This window comes from Dermacentor albipictus, chromosome 7 (genome assembly GCF_038994185.2).
Source record: "Dermacentor albipictus isolate Rhodes 1998 colony chromosome 7, USDA_Dalb.pri_finalv2, whole genome shotgun sequence".
In the NCBI taxonomy this organism is placed as follows: domain Eukaryota; kingdom Metazoa; phylum Arthropoda; class Arachnida; order Ixodida; family Ixodidae; genus Dermacentor; species Dermacentor albipictus.
In genome coordinates, this window is record NC_091827.1 from 97,708,443 (window position 1) to 97,725,792 (window position 17,350).

The 17,350-nt window shown below is 46.8% G+C and overlaps 1 protein-coding gene across 1 annotated transcript in view; it reads right to left on the minus strand.

Moving 5' to 3' along the window:
• The window catches only part of LOC135916848 (cyclic nucleotide-gated channel beta-1-like), a 35,786-nt gene extending 19,037 nt beyond the window's left edge, over positions 1-16,749 (minus strand). Inside the window, exons 1-4 of the mRNA XM_065450275.2 lie at positions 16,709-16,749; positions 16,424-16,607; positions 13,038-13,260; positions 6,599-6,669 (exon numbers count right to left, since the gene is read on the minus strand). Coding sequence (XP_065306347.2) covers positions 6,599-6,669; positions 13,038-13,260; positions 16,424-16,584 — 455 coding nt within the window. The 5' untranslated portion in view covers positions 16,585-16,607; positions 16,709-16,749. The remainder of the gene's footprint in view (positions 1-6,598; positions 6,670-13,037; positions 13,261-16,423; positions 16,608-16,708) is intronic.
• Positions 16,750-17,350: the final 601 nt, after the last annotated feature.

The window sequence follows — 17,350 nt, forward strand, 5'->3', positions numbered from 1 at the left end:
CCCTTTTCTCTTCTGCAAAAAGGACAGAACATATCGTGTTCCGCAGGGTACATGTGGTTCATCAGTACGGGATGCGCAAGCGATCCCGCCTGCGCTCGACGCAGGATCGTCTGTTGTTGCCTAGTTAGTTTGGGGTGCGGTTCTGGCAGTCTGCACCTTTCCTCTCGGTACATCCGGGTAATGTCCCAAAAGCTGGTAACCGGGTGCGGTAGCACTGCCGGCTCGTGCTCGGCCCGGATTGACATTTCTCGGGCATGGTAGTCGGCGATGGTGTTGCCTGCTACCTGCGAGTGAGCCGGGACCCACACGAGCTCTATGGCTCTTCCCGGAGGCTTGTGCTTGTCTAGAATGGCTCGGGCCGCGGAGGAGATTACCCCCCTGCGGATGCTTCTGTAGGCAGTCTTTGAGTCTGTGACTACGGTGTTCACACTCGGCTGTGCGAGTGCGAGGGCCACGGCCGCTTCTTCGGCTACTGCGGGGTCTGTTGTCTTCAGGCACGCGCTGACGATCAGCCTGTCTTTTGATGTAACCACCACCGCTGCACGGTCACTGTGTTTCCGGAGCGAGGCGTCCGCGTAGAGGACCCTGGGGTTCTCTTCCAGCTTCCGGGCTAGTGCTTTAGCTCGCGCGGTGCGCCTTTCGTCGTCCTTGCCCGGCGTCATGTTCCGGGGAAGGGGTTTCGTCTGAATGATCGTTTTCCAGTCTTCCGGAAGGGCCGTCTTGATGGGTACCGGGTCGATCTGCCATCCTATTTTGCGTAGGACCACTCGTCGGTGTTCCGTGTGACTGAGCCGGATTCTCTGATTAGAGAGGTGGGCTTCGATGAGCTCCTCCACCGTGTTGTGGGCGCCCATGTCTAGCAGTTTTTGAGTGGACGAGTAGATAGGCATGCCCAGTGCTTGTTTCGTTGCCTTACGAAGCATTGTGTTTAGGGTGTCCCTATTCGCCTTCGTCAGCTGGAGATACGGTGCGGCGTAGGTAACCCGCGACACGACGAACGCGCGTACCAGGCGCATGGCATCGTCCTCTTTAAGGCCTCGGTTCCTATTAGATACCCTCCGAATCATACCAAGTATCTGTTCGGTTGAAGTCTTGATCTTTGTGATGACGGCCTGTGCCTTCCCGTCGCTCTGAAGTAGTAGGCCGAGAATTCTAATCTGCTGTGTTGGCTTGATGGTACTACCGGCGATGGTGATAGTCACGTTCGGCGGCAGCTCCTTCTTGGATTTTCCCGGTTGGATAATGAGCAGCTCTGATTTCTGGGGAGCGCAGCTCAGTCCGCACGAGTTTGCGTACTCATGCACGGTCGTTGCCGCCCGCTGCAAGACTTTCTCCATCCAGGCATCGGATCCGGCTCGGGCCGTCCACACCGTAATATCGTCGGCGTAGAACGCGTGGTCCACGCCTTCAATTTGCTTGAGTAGATCGGGCAGGGGCAGCAGGGCCAGATTGAAGAGCAGGGGCGACAAGACCGATCCCTGAGGGGTGCCCCTATCGCCGAGTTCGACAGGGTCCGACTTCTCCTCCCCTATCCTGATGGTCGCCGTTCAGTTTGACAGAAAATCTTTTATGTAGCCAAATGTCTTTCGGCCACATCGGGTTTTGTTTAGATTCTGCAACACGCTCGCGTGGGACACGTTGTCAAACGCTCCCTTCAGGTCGAGGGCGAGTATCCCGCGCGGCGCGTGCCTCGTTGCCGGCTTCGTGGAGTTGGATCATCACGTCTTGGGTGCTGAGATGTTGCCTGAAGCCGTACATCGTCTCTGGCATCTGATCCGTTTCTTCGAGGTGCTTCTGCAGCCGGCGAAGGACCATGCGCTCCATCACCTTCCCCACGCAGGATGTGAGAGAGATGGGCCGCATGTTGTCTATCGCGAGGGCCTTGCCGGGCTTTGGAATAAAGCGGACCTCGGCGTCCTTCCATTCCTTCGGCAACTTCGAGCTCTCCCAGGCTTCGTTAATGTGCTCTAGGAGGCTGCTGGCCGCTGTACCGCTCATGTTACCGAGTAATTTGTAAGTTATGGCGTCCCTGCCAGGTGCACTTCTCTTGTTACTGTCATCTATCGCTGTCCACAGTTCCGTCATGGTAAACGGCCGGTCCAGTTCTTCGTTGTTGGGTCCTTCGTACCTCTCGGGCACCGGGTACTGGCCCTTCTCTGTCTTTAAGTACTTGGCCTTCAGGTCTTCCAGGAGCCTGCGGCCGTCTCCCTTGTACGTGTTCAATACTGTGGTGAGGTTGCGATTGGTCGCAGTTTTGCTACTCAGCGGGTCAATCAGATGCCTCAAGAGACACCACGTCTTCCACGTCGAGAGCTTGCCCTGCAGGCCGTCGCAGGTCTTCAGCCAATTTTCCTTACATAGTTTGGCCGCGTGCTCGGCGATCTGTTTGTTCAAGACCGCTATGCGCTTGGCCAGCTTTCTGTTGTGTCTCTGACGTTTCCACCGCCGCGTTAACGAGTGTCGGGCCGCCCACATGTGGGTCAGTCTGGCGTCCACGTACGGTGTCTGCGACATCGTTGCGATTTCTTTGGTAAATTTATCGAGAGCCTTCTTCTGTTCCCTCGCCCATTCGGTGTAGGTCCTTTGTGTTTCAGCTTGTCCCGATTCTTCCTCGGACGCCTCTTCTTGTTTTTGGGTACACTTTCTCATCTTGTCCCAATCCGTGATCCGCGCCGTCCCCAGCACAGCCCGATATCGGGAGCCTCGGATCGTGATGCCGACCACGCTGTGGTCAGACCCCAGGTCCACTTCTTCGCTTCTCCAGGAGACGCTGCCGCTGCAACGCCGCATCGTTCCCACTGCTTGCCGAACGCGCCCACTGGAACTCTCGAGACAACGCAAAAAAAGAAAGAAACAAGAGTGCTCAATTTTTTACCACTAGTGCCATCTGCCATGTATGCGCCATCTTATGTGCCCCACGGGGTATCCAGGATGTCCCACACACTACACTTTCTCACCGGGCGCCTCTGGTTGGCGCGCTTTTTTTTCGACTGATTCGCAAATCTCATCTCTGAGAAGAAGCTGTACAACTGAAACTGCTCGCAAGCAGGCTTTCGGCTGTGGATCAAGATGCGCGGGGGTATTTGTCGAAGAACAGACGAATACCACGGCGGTGGTGGGTCCTGCCTGCTCTACTGATTCGTGTTCTGATTGGTCTGCGGAGAGCGATTCCAGTGGCAGCGGCGACAAAGTTACGCCTGGAATCGATCGGTGTGAAAAGGCCCTTTCTGCGGATCCCTGCGCCGGAGAATTGGATTTTGCGTCGGTACAGGCGCCGGAATCTCCTGTGTCAGTGTGTCCTAAGCGACTCAAAAAAAAAAAAAGAAATGTAGGCTTCCTGCCTAAACACACATTTGCACCATTATTCAAACATCATGGGCGCTATAACGTAAAGCTATTCCAAACCTTTCTATTCCAATTCTGCTATCAGCCCTCCGCGACTGGTGAAAAACTTTTTTGGACCACCCCCCACTTCACGTATCTGTCACGCGACGTCACGAAAACCGTGATACCTCCCCATCTGATATGAGGTGTACAGACTGATTATGCATGATTTGCTCGAAAGAAGAAAAATAGTTATTTCTGATATAAGCTAAACTAAACTGAATTCAACTAAACTAACTCAACTAAACAATCTGAATTCACATGCTTCATAACGTATATTGAAGCACTCTTTCTACAGATCGAATCCTTTGTTGTTCGCGGTGCGATTTATCGGCCACCAAACACAGTCACTAGCTGTTTTCTTGACAAACTTGAGGAAATTCTTTCAGACTTGACAAGGACTGGCCGTACTGAGGTTCTGATTCTAGGCGATATAAACATTGATATCTTGAGCGCTAGCCACAAGGAATGTACTTACGTAATAAAATCATATAATTTTCGTAATTTAATCACTATGCCTACGCAGGTGACTGGCACATCAGATACAATTTTAGATCAAGTGTTCACTCTTATTTCTACTGATATAACAGCACGCGTTTCTTACGAGCTTGTCATCAATCTCACAGCAACCTTTCCCACGTTAGAACAAGCGTCTATGGTATGCCATGCTGGCGACAGAACAGCTTACAGAATTGATTATTCAAAGGCTCGTAACTTTTTTACTTTCAATAACCTGGCACGAGGTTTAGCGTGGCGACGTAGACCAAGAAGTTACTAATTTATTTATTGTTGTTACAGACTCCGTTAAAAACTCTAAAACAATCATCAATAGGCGTACATGCGAGCTACCAATTTGCCCCTGGATGACCATGAATTTAGTAAATGATCTTAACGCAAAAAACTATTGGTATCATAAATGTAAACGTGATAAGCATAATGCCCATCTTATAATTGAGGACAAAACTGCCCGTAATATATCTGTAACTATGTCGCGTAAATGTAAAAAATAATGTTACTCCAACCTTATTCAAAAAGCTGCTGGTAATTCCAGGAAAACTTGGCAAATAACGAACGAAGCATTTGGACTTACTCGCAACGTAAGAATTATACCTGATGATGTCACTGAGAATACTGTCAATGACTTCAACACTTACTTTACAAATGTTGGTCCATCAGTGGCTAAAACACTGCCTCGTCCTAACAAAGCTTCTTATTAACCTATTACCACGACCAATAGTTTCGTTATCAATATTATAGAGCGTTATGAAATTCTGTCTATTATGAGTAAGCTGATAATCACTAAAGCATCGGGCCTGGATGAGACTCCAGCGCGTGTTATAAAAGATAATATTGATGCATTCAGACACATATTATGCGATCTATTCAACCCCTCACTACGGTGTGAAAAATATCCATCGACATTTAAAATAGCCAGAGTTACCCCTACTAATAAGGAGGGGGACAGGTCCGACCCTTCTTGCTACCACCCGGTATCTGCACTGAGTGTTCTTAACAATACTTTTGCAAAAATCGCAGGACACATGCATTTATTTTTGAACCAATATCACGTATTATGTCCGCGTGAACATAGGTTCCGAGCAATGCGTTCTACAAACACAGCACTGCTCACACTGAGTGAAACTTTAAATACCGCCCTTCAAGAGAACAAGATCACTGTAGCAGTTTTTTTTTACTTCAAAAATTATTTGATACCGTAGACCACAAACTCTTACTCTATCAGTTACATAAATATGTCTTGCGCAACAATATATGGCATTTCATAGAGAGTTACCTTAAAGGTCGTCAACAAATGGTAATCACTAACAACATTACCTCTTCTTTTCAGTTCATACGAACAGGTGTGCCACAAGGTTCGGTATTAGGTCAATTGCTTTACTTCCTATACATAAATGACTTACCACAAGTACTAACCACTGCCGAAATGCTCATGCATGCTGACCACACCACCCTTAATATAACTGGAGAAAATAATTCAGACACAGAAATAAAATGAATACTGAACTAGTCAAAATTGCTGATTGGTTTACTGCTAAGAAGCTTACCACTAATCCTATTAAAACTAAATGTATGGTATTCCATTCCCGAAATAATACTCCTCCACTTAATGATATAATTCTACGTATCAATAATTGCCCCCTCAATCGTACCGACTAGTGCCCCTACCTTGGTGTTCTTCTAGACAGCTGCTTAAATTCGTAGCTTCAGCTAGATGCTGTCTGCTCTAAATTAGCTTCAAGTTATGCCCTCGTGCAAGCTCGTGAATACTTTGATGTTTCAACACTTCGTGTTTTATACTTTGCTCTAGTGAACTGCCACATTTTGTACTGTGTATATTCCTGGGGTTCGACATGTAACTCCTTCCTCGAACCTGTAGGATGGTTACAAAAACGAGCTATACGTACGATAACCTTCTCGCGATACTATCAATCAAACAAACCCCTGTTTTCTATGCTAAAAATCTTGCCTTTTATTTCGTACGGGAATCACGATTAGCCACATGTATTAACAATCTTATAAGATACAACGAGTCATTCCCTATTTCGTTACTCTGCACCCCACAATGCCACGCAAGGAACCAAAATTTTGGTTACTTAAATATCTCGCAAATAAAAAACGCCTATGGTAAACGACTGCTGCAGTATGCTGGAGCGGAGGTATAGAATGGTATTCCGCATTACATAAAGAACTCGCAGAAATTGCTGAGGGCAACGAAAAAGCATTATTTCCTAAATTATTCTCTCTGCTTCTTAAACTAATTCTTGTGCTCTCTTTTTGTGAAATCATGTACAACTATTATTTCATCAGGTATTTCTTGTGTTTATTGCGAAGAGTTGCAGTTTTCCTGCTCTCTCTGCTAACTTTTCGGAAAGACTAATAATAATACATATACAATAAGCTTTCATTTTGGAAATCCATGTACTACTATTAATCATCATTCCTGTATTTATTGCAAATTGTTGTATTTTTTAAATTCCTTGTTGTTATATTGGAAACTCTTTAGTGGCATTATTTTATAATAGTTTCATGTAAGTATATTTTAATATTAGCCCCGTACTAGCCATTGGCTATGCGACCATACAGATTGTGCGCATCTCGTATAATAAAATGTTTGTGTGTGCAATAAATAAATAAATAAATAAATATGGAAAGAAAGAAAGAAAGGAATGCAAGCAGGATTTTTTATGCCACTTACTTTGTCTGGTTTCTCTCTTCATTGAACGACAGGGCCCCGGGTATCCTCCCAGGTGATTGTCGGCCCTCTTCCTGCATATATTGTTTAAAAAGTGTTACAATGATGGCAAATATTTTTTTTATAAGTCGCACTGTTGAGAACGCAAGAAGAGACCGGTGTTTACCTACCACGCTATGATTTTTATACCCACAATTGCCATGCATACATGGTCAGTTGGAAATGATTATCAAAATAAGCAAAGTGGGTTTTAGCCCCACCAGGCTACAGTCTTTCCACGTGTTTCTCGTACATATATTTCTAGCTTTGCAGATTTGCATCTGGCTTGCTAGGTGTGTCGGCTTTTTTTTTCGTCCATACATGATTCAAGCTTTATTGAATTATATTTCGTTTGGAGATCGCATCAATTCGTACCGTTCTGTCGTTCCTTGCTTTCTGCAGTGCCACATGACAGAAGCGTACAAACTTGTACAAACCATTTCTCCACTGCGACATCCTTACGCCCTTCCCATTGATAATCTCCAAGAAAACGTGCGCCATTGGTTGCCATAAATACCGCACGAATCGAGCCGCAACACATCCCGCGAACTTCAAGGGAGGCTACAGGGTATATCGTTTTAAGCACTGCAAACATATGCGTGTCAAACAACAAGACCTGTTTGTTTCATTCCGACGAAAGAATATTCGCCCATTGAAAAGCAAACGCGAAGCACGCGTCGTAGGAAATATCAGTGAATTGGCATTCTCTGCACATTAGTCTCTGCAGTAAACATATGGTAAAATAATTCTGGGGCTTTACGTGACGAAGCCGCGTTATGATTAAGAGCCAGGCCGTAGTGGCGGGCTCCGCAATAATTTTGACCACCCGCAGTTGTTTAACGTGCATCCAATGCACGATACAGCGGCCATTTATGCAGTTCATCCCCATCGAAATGCGGCCGCGGTAGCCAAAATTTGACCCCGCGCCCTAGACCAAGTTGTTACTGCATGACAGTCCCAGTGTTACCCTCCCATTTCAACAAACAGTTTTCGGTTAGTGAAATATGCAGTAATGTAGGTGCACTCTAACGTAGAGCTACTCCAAACGTTGCCACTCCATTGCTGCAATCAGCTGCAATTACCCGGGCCGCACCGACTACGCTTGTCTGTTACCGGCGTCAGGAAAACCGCGAAAACTACTGAACTGATATGACGTGTACACACTAATTATGCAAAATTAGACCGAAGAAAAACAAATGAATTATCTCCGATGCTACCCCTTGTTTTCCCACCAATGCTCCGCTACTGGGCAAAAGTTTTCGGAATAAGCCCATTTCGCCTGTCTGCCAGGCGACGTTACAAAAGCGCGACAACTCACAACGTCGAGCTACTGCGTTTGCATGAAAGATGCATTATTATGCCGAAAAAAAAAACGAAATTGCTGCCAGAATAGCCGGAGACTGCCCTGTTCTGAAATGAATAGAGGATGGCTGCCCACACATCGCTCTGGCGCTGGCTACCAGGAGATGCCGGGAGGAACGTATTTATTTCCGTGTAAAAACGAATTACTCGCCATACTGGCCCCGCGACAATGGGTGTTCAGTGAAGCTGTTGAGTGGTGGTAGGTAACTACCACTACAACCGCTGAGGGTGAGATGCAATGCCTTACGGCTTCAGAGTAATGGTAGTAATAACAATTTAGAGCAATGGTAGTAATGCTAAGTTTGACAGAACGCCGCCGCTGGTTGTGTTGCCTCTTTTTCCCCTTTGTCGCTCATCGTATTCACGCTGCTCCTCTGGAGCCTTGCCTATGTGTTGCCTACCCATAGCGGTGCTGCACCAATAATGAAATAAGCTGCTAGGCTGGGTCTTTTATATGCGAAAGGCTAGTGACGCCATTCTCCACGTCGCAAACAGCTATCGTCGCGGCACCTTCTGCAGCAGTAACCTTTACCGGGAAACGTATTTTGGAAGCGCTACGCGCTTGGCATTGTTGTGTTGGCATTGACTTGTTTTGTGCTTGTTCTTTTTTGACACGAATGCTATTCCGTGCCTTGTACAAATGATTCCAAAGAATGTATGCACTCTTCGCTTCACATTGCTGGGTGCTTAAAGCTTGCTTCACCTCAGTAGCGGTTCGACCCGGTATTGCACGACCTCCGGGATTGACCCACATTTTTGCCCACAGTCGATGGCACGAAAAATACTGACAAATTAGAAGTTAACAGCTTCGCTGTAAAATTATTGCGTGACATATTATGGTTGAGGGCCCTTTCAGCACGTATACGACATCGCATTGCCAGCTCTTTTTCGCTCAGGATCCAAGCTAGCGGTATTTTTAGCCTCCCGTTGCACGCCACTGCGATTTTCTGCCACCCACCGAAAGCGAAGAAGAGAAAAGGGGGGCACGTTACAGAGGCTGGCGCTATGCCCTACAAATCCGGTTACCTACGTTCACGCCGCTAGCCCGGCTCAAGCCAAAACCCTCGCCCCTTCTGCATGCTCCGCACGGATTTTTGAGAAAATTAGACAATAAAAAACTCATCAAGGTTGACAATGCTATTCGATTTACAAGAAAACAAATGCGAGCTCTTATAAACGAGCGCAGCATCTCGTTGGCATGTCCGACCTCGCGGGTCACCGCCCGATGCTTGCCTCGGCGGGTGCCTAAATTTAACATCAGGATATTGGAATGAAAACAGATTGGAATAGCTTTACGTGGTAGCGCCCAGGCTATTTATGAAAATTTTATATTCCTGAATATAAATAATAAGTGGTCGTGGGATACACAGTTGAAAGCTTTGCTGAAATTTATAAAGACCGTGTTAGTCTGTTCATTGTTGTCTAGAGATAATGTTGGTATGTATACAACTGCAATTAACTGCGCAGCTATTGAGTGGCTTTGTCCGAAGCCGTGCTGGAACCTTGTTAAAAAGGAATGCTCGTCTTGGAATTCGATGATGTTCTTTGACATGATAAGCTCTCAAATTCAAAATAAGGATGTTGAACGGTAGTTATCTAGGACTAGTGGCCCTTTTCTTTATGTGGGTACTACTCGGGCTATCCTTTATTCATCAGGAAATTCGCCAGTCATTAGCCACAGAAGAAAAATTATAGTAACAAATTTAGCGATTGTCTCCGCATAACGACGAAGGAACACGTATGGAATATTGCCGAGCCCGAAAACTATTTAAGTTCCTAAGTGAAATAGAAGGCAATGACATCCCCGCATGTGATATCTAATTCACCGACAGCAACGACCATTATTTTGTGCAGGCCGCACAGATACTGAGGGTTCCATGAGCGGTAATAAAATAATTATTAGAATGGTATCGCACATTGCTTTGTATTTGTTATCATTTTGCTGGCGAATGCGACCTGTCAAACATGTTTATGTCTTTGATATAATTACGGAGTTCGGCTGTACCGTCTTTTCATGAGTCTAGGTAACAGGCTTTAGAAGTAGTAATTCTCTATTCCCGCCTTGCACGCGAAAGGAGCTTTTACAACAAAGCTCTATATGGCTAGGTTCTGGATAAAATTGCGTGCGTCTATCAGGCCGTGTAGACCAAGAATTTCCACCACCATATAATTGCTTTAACCAAAGGAAGCCGTCGCGTGGCGACAGCTTCAAGCTAATTCATTTCCTTGTGTCTTTGATCTTCACCTCCTCCACCCCACACAATGTCCCTCATACTGTCCCCACTGTGGATCAAAGCTCGCAGTATATCATTGCACCTGAGAGTGCCCACACCTTCCAGGTTGCTCCCCTATTCCTTCACGTTCACCTTCCTCATGGAAAGCTGCGCTGACCAGCTCAGACCCGCATGAGTAGCGACGGCTGATCCGGCGGGCATGCGGAGGGGCGCGAGGAAATCGGGCCCTGAACTAAAAGCTGCACCCTACGAGGAACTTTCCCCAACTCGTAAGAAAATTTTTTTTCTTTTTCTCTCTCTTTCCCCACACGTGGGCCAATCCGCGGGCTGAGCCGCGGCGTACGTGAAGAAGGCTTTAAGCCCTACGCCAACTTGCAAAAATAAATTTAATATTTTCGGTGCAAATACAACCCATACAAGATATCAAGGTTGTAAAAAGAGGTACTGCACTTTGACCCGCGTCGGCCACGTCTACATTTGCAGTCTTTGTCGCCGTTCCAAGCGCTTACGTATCTCCTTTCCATTCCTTCCGAAGCTCTCCGGTGGTGGCGCTGCCGCGAGCGTGCTGACCACCGGAACCGCGAGGCGGAAAGAAGGGCTAACCATCCATGTGGCCCCCAATCCCTCAAACTTGGAACATTTCACAGGAGTAACGGCCAGGTTTCAGAAGGTGTTTGTGCGCAACTAATTTTGTGTGGCCTGCCTTCTGTTGACCGCTCGTGGATTTCGAGTAACCTCGCAAACATTACTGCACTGCTCCAAGTCGACCAACGCACGATCGCCTTGGCTATGGTGAAGAAGTGTGTGCCCTCGGAATCCGGTGAGTTGCGTGTCTGTTATCGGTGCCTGGATTCGGTAGTAAAATGCGTCGCGCCGCGTCTTGCAACAATAAATGCGTATGTGTACCGGGCAGTGCCTCATCACCTTCCATGGTTAAGCATCGTGGAGGAGCGGGTACTCGCTCCTCGCCTTCCATTTATGTGCCTACGGCGTTTGACGCACGGCAATAAACATTTGGCCATTAAGGGGTCCGGTAGCTTCGCTGGTGATCCAACTTCACAGAAGGGAATAGCACTGAATTTTTGTAATTCGGGAGTACGCGTCAAATGCGCCTGCTGCTTGGTTAATTGTCCCATTACACGCGTAATTTCAATGACGCTGTGCCGCTGATAAGGTGTTTGCTCGTCAATTCTATCCCGCGTCTTCGCTACGAAATCTTTCTTGCAGTGATGGCGTATTTCTTTAGACTTGTCCTAAAGAACGGAGGCTCCAGTATCATAAAAATGGTTTGGGTTACCTTCGAAGTGCTGCATCACGTACTCACCGTTGGGCACGATTAATCTTTGAAGGAACGGAATGGGTATTTTAGGTATCAAAACCTTGAGTGCATAAGGCGAACCACGTCTTCACGTTGCAGGCAGATCTACGCCAGAGTTTGTCAAAGCAGCAATAATATGTGTAGTATTGTCTTGTACAACATATATTATTACAAAACAATTTAAATGATCAAATTGCTTTGTGTTATGCAGAATATGTGTTTATTACGCATGACGGCTCAGTATGCCGCTACTTTTGCTGCTGTAGCAGTCGAGCGTGCTCGAAAGAAGCTTAATTGGGGTGAACAGCTGCGCAGTAAGAAAGTCGCAGTTTTCCCCCAAAAGGTGAAGCACTGATTCTAGCCACTAACTAGACAGCTACATGAAGTAAGGATAGTAGTTTTATTGGCCGTATGAACTTGTAAACATTCGCTTACTAATTAAGCTAATGAGCATGGTGTCACGCGCGCACTAGCAAACACGAGCACATATCACTCGATGACCGCACACATTCGCTGTCAAAACGCTCAAATGAGAAATCGTGGCAAAAGCAGCGAGAGAATTGACTTCGTGCTGCCTTTCGTTTCAACGCGACCTAAGCGGGGAGAGCAGAGCGCGGACGAAGCGCTTAGCCATCGGTGCACCAAAACTCTACTCACCGCAGATAGCTTGGAAGCTAGCGCCAGGGCGGCTGCGCCATATGCAGCCGCCGCCAATGTAGAACGCCCCCCCCCCCCCCGCCTTCCCTACCTTCCCTATCCTCCCCCGGCGCCTTGCGTGCGACAGAAAACGGCACATTCATTCTATCGCTTCCTCCCCAGTTTCCTCCCTTGCTCGCGCTAGGTTGAGCCTCCATGGTCGAATTACATTCGCACGCTGTCAGCGCACATACGGCATACGGCGCCAGGCGATGATGTTATCGCGCTTGGACTTGATACAGATCTCGACGACGGTGCCGGCGACAAAATGCACTTGGAGTGTCCATATAATTGCTACCACAATAAAAAAAAAATCTAGTGCAGCGGCGGCGTGTGCAGTCAGTCAACAGTCGTCGGAGAAATAATACCGGAGCGATTATCAGACAAGTATTTATTTATGGACACGCGCAACCGGAATAACTTCACAGTGCACACTAATACTCCCTTGTGACTGGCAAGCATCGCATGATGAGGAACCTGCCGGACCAACACACAAAAAACAGGAAACACGATAACAACTGCATCACGGGGGCCCTAGGACATTGGAGTGCCACATCGCGCGGTGATATGTTCTGCATACGAGGAGACAAGTTTCATCTGTGCTGTTTGCTGCTGTGTGCCTCAAAATGGGAAATGAAGTGTTGTCAGGCGCAATATTACTGCCTCTCTTGTATGTTACGAGTAGATTGCGCCCCCTTCGAAATTATTTCATATAAGATAATAAATTATTTTTGTTAATAAAAAGAGGAAGACCAGCTGTACACGAAGCAAATACAGATAGACGGATTCTTACTGCTTCAATTGGCGGGAATGACATCAACGGACTTGACGCCCCTGGTCGCGCCACATCGTCCTGAGTAAAGTCCTCAGGCTCGACTTGAGCCGGTTCGGGAGATGCTGCCAGAGAGCTTTCTGGTGACGTTTGGGAAGGTGTGGCCTGCTCCGGCTGCTCCTGTGGTGAGAGGTCGCCGGTGGCCTTGCGCGTCTGCGCGGCTGCACCACCAAACTCCGAGGACCTGGATGCATTCCCACATGATAGCTAGCACTCTAAACTGAGTACCTCAATACGAATAGGTGCAATATCTGTTTGCATTCGCTTTGATTCAGTGCGAACACCTATATTTTCAAATTTCCTGAAACTATTCTACGCCTTTTTCTTGCGTAAAAAGATGACACTGGACATGTATTAGGGTTAGGAAGTGTTTATGAACATTTCAGTGTTATAGTAAAGTTAGCCTCGTAGAGCTGGCCCGTGTCGACGTTGACATGACACCAGCTAAGTTTTCTAACGTTGTGTAGCAGTAAGCCTTGGTATGAGTTTGCTCATACAAATAAACGATAATGCTGTGCACGTTTGCTCCGACAGCAGTCACGTGTTTCACTCAGTAGGAGTTGCCAGAATGAAACGATTAAATGCACCGTGACGTTATTGCGCATTACCGTCTTAGTTCCTCAAACCAATAATGGCTTGTTTAAACAAAATGCAGTAAAATTTGTATAGCGTTAGCTCAGTGGCCTGTATTGCTTTTACTGTTTAAGGTCTTCAGCTACAACTTCACAAAGAACATGACAAGTGAAAAGTCTCGTGCGAATACTCCTTGAATAAGTCGTGGCTAAGGTGTTGGGCTGCTAAGCACGAGGTCATGGGGCCGAATCCCTTCCACGGCGGCCCCATTTCAATGGGGGCGAAATGCGAAAGCACCCGTGTGCTTAGATTTAGGTGCACGTTAAAGAGCCCCATCTTGTCAAACTTTCCTGAGTTCCCCGCTGCGGCGTGCCTCATAATCAGATCGTTTTTTGGCACGTAAAATCCGGAGCCCATCTGGGCCACCGCTCCTGGAAGTAGACCCGCAATTTCGTTCGTATCTATACGTGGAAAATAAAAACATAATTGTTCTGTTTTCTGCACCGCGTAATTTGAAACTATACGTAACGCTCACTGGTCAGCTACCGATATTCTATTGTATTCTTTAGTTTAACCTATGAAGTCTTCGCAAATCCGAAACCGTCGCAAGTTTTACACATTGTCCAAAGGCAAGAAAGCGCCAGTGACTTCTGGTGAATGTTCGTGACTTGATCTCTAACAGGTTAGCTTTAGCTCTCCTGAGAGACTGACTACAATTTCAGCAACAAATGGCTGTCGGACCACACAAAACAAATGGTTCCACTTCTACACGGACACCCAGGTAAAGACTTCAGAAAACCTAAAGCTCCGTGTACAAAAGAATGAGCAGGTTCTGTGCTGGCTTTAGCGACGCCGACGTCGATTGCACGCTCCCACCGACGCTGATGTAATACGGTGGCTTCGGGGCACCGACGCAGGCTGCTTTGCTTTCTGTTCCGAACTCTACACATACGGGATATCCATGAACAACTATTAGCTTCAGGAATTGAATCCGACTCACCTGTTCCTGCCTTCATTAAGCAGAAGGCCTATTTTACCTCGATGAAAGGGGTACTGAAACTATTAGCAAGCTCTTCTGAACTAGTTCGCGAGCGAATATATGCGCAGAGGTTCCGCCCTCGTAGCTTTTGCCTAATAGCCAAAAAAGTCTCGCTGCGGGTAAAGCTCTACGAGACCTTTGGTGCGTACGCCCCTTGGAATTTTCGCGCATTTCTTCTCCGGCAGCAGCTAGTACTTCGAAACATGCGGTTAAACTGCACAGCCTTCGGGATCGGCTGACATTTCCCAGTACATTTCTCGTAGTGACGAACGCTTAGTTGAACTTGTTTGGTATTGTACTAGCTTCATACTCGCCCCGGGTCGAACCGCTTTAGTGTTTTGTTTTCCCCCACACTACAAATTCTGTCGTAGTATTTGTACACACCGCAAGCATATACTCATACGTACGCACCATTCTACAAGAGGTACCCCCAAATGGCATCATAAACTATGTTCCCCGAGCTCACACCCACTCAGTACCGATATAAAAGCAACAGTCGACATCGTAAACTCCCGTTGATGCGCAGTAGCCTAAATGAACTGGGAATTAAGCTCCGGGGTTTTTCTTGCCAAAACTGCGATATGATTTTCAGACACTCCATCGCGAGGAACTACGAGTTTCAGTTTTACCGCCTAGGTTTCTTTCTTGAGCGCCAAAATATAAGTAAATGTCTATTTCGTCACCACCGGAAAGCGGCCGCCACGCCAAGCAATCAACCCGCGGCTGCTATCTAAGAATGGGAAGGCCGTCACCACTAACCTATCACGGCGGGTCGATGTCGAAATCGTGCCTTCGCTCTCACACGATCGTCGTAACGATTGCCGCCGCCTTTCTGCATGCACTCGCGTCACAGGCGCAACTACACGCCTTATCCAGACAAAGCGGTCCGCCTAGTAACGCTTTCAGGAACATCACGCGATGATAGATAGGCTGCTATACTCTGTAACAATAAAGGCAACGCTAGGGGGACAATGCGCGCACAAGAAAAAGCGCTTCTTAAAAAAATAGTCCTACATTTCCATTGGTTTTACTTCAATCTGAGGAAGAGAAAGTACTGACACCTTATTTATAATAGCTAAATAAGACAATACAAATTACTGAGGGCTGAAGTTTTTCGACTGCTCTATTCCGCGTCTGCTGAAACGCGAAACCATTCCATGTGGATGCTGCGTCGATTCAGCGCCCATTCCAAGGAACCGTCAGCGCTTTCAAGCGCTGCCACACTACTTCGCGCAGTAAGACGCGTGCAGAATCTCCACACCCGTAGCTTTCTCTTCATTGCCACTTCATTTACCGTTACTTTACCGCCAAAAAGCTTCGCATAACAAAGTTTCTCACAGCGCGTCAAATGTGTATGTTACTTTGTTTGAAAGCGTGTCAATGTGAAAATAAACTATGAAATGACTTTTCGCCAAGTCTTGGACTGAAAAAACTTATTGAGCAGCAACCATTTTCTATTTTATCACATAGAACAATCTGGAACATAGAACACAGAGAACCGAAAAACTTAGATATGTTAGAGCACATATAGGCGCGCTTTGATTTGGAATTTATTAAGCACCCTCAAACAATCTTGTAGAAATTAATAATAAATCTCTCTGAATAAGTCGGCAGTCGTACACAAAACACGGACAAGGTCATTTAAAAAGCATTCCGCCTTATGGTAATGTTCAACAGTAACATTTGTGGTACAGCGCTTCTGCTTGTCCCTTTTCCGCACGCAGTTCGAACTTACGTCTGATCTTTTGGTGTGGCGTCTGCGGAGAACTTGTGCTTCCGGACGTGCTTCTTGTGGCCCCCGTGTGTTCCGAGGGATGTGGTCGACTCGGGTGACATGGCCCCAGAGACCGCATTGGATGCATTCTGCTCGATCGCATCCTTCTCACTGGTATTCATGGCTTCGGAAAACCCGGCAATAGCTGAGACAAGGAGACACATTAAATGCAGTTTTCAGTACATTGGCGCTTAGGATGTCAAATGTTATTTGTTGATGGAGAACATTTAAAATGTTATTTCTCACCTGCACAATGCGGTGTCAATCTCACTTCGTTCTTCTCTTTACTGCATGAAGAAACCGGTGGCCTGACAATCACGCGCATCGCGAGCGTGGTTATCACGTACCTGACATTTTACGAGCAGCTATGGCTATATTTGAACATTTTGGGGAACTGGTATTGAAATATTTTTTTTCACCTACAAGTCCAAGTGGAATGGCATATTTTTGTAAGGATGGGGAGGTAACAATAGATTAACAAAAAAGGGAAAGACACAAAGCACAACGCGTAGGATCCGGAGCTGGACTGGACAGCGAGAAAGTTTTTCCTCTTGGTTTCATCGGTGGTGTCGAAGGAGAGAGACACTCCACTAGCATTATCGTTAGCACTGGCTAGCAACGGCAATGAGAAGTGTGAGAAATTCATGCCGGTCTCAAAAAGCACGACACTTGCTGTCGCAATGGTTGGTACAGTTTGAACTGTGACGATTACGTTGCTGGCGGAGCATTTACTCCAACAGATCACCTGAAAGCAGTCGCTTGAAGCAGCCGAAACGTGGAATTCCTAAACATGCCTGTGCAAAGTGTAAGTGTCAGAGTTGCTGCTGCTGCCATACTGATGCGAAAAAAATAGCGCGCAATAAATTCATAGAAATCATCCTGTCAAAC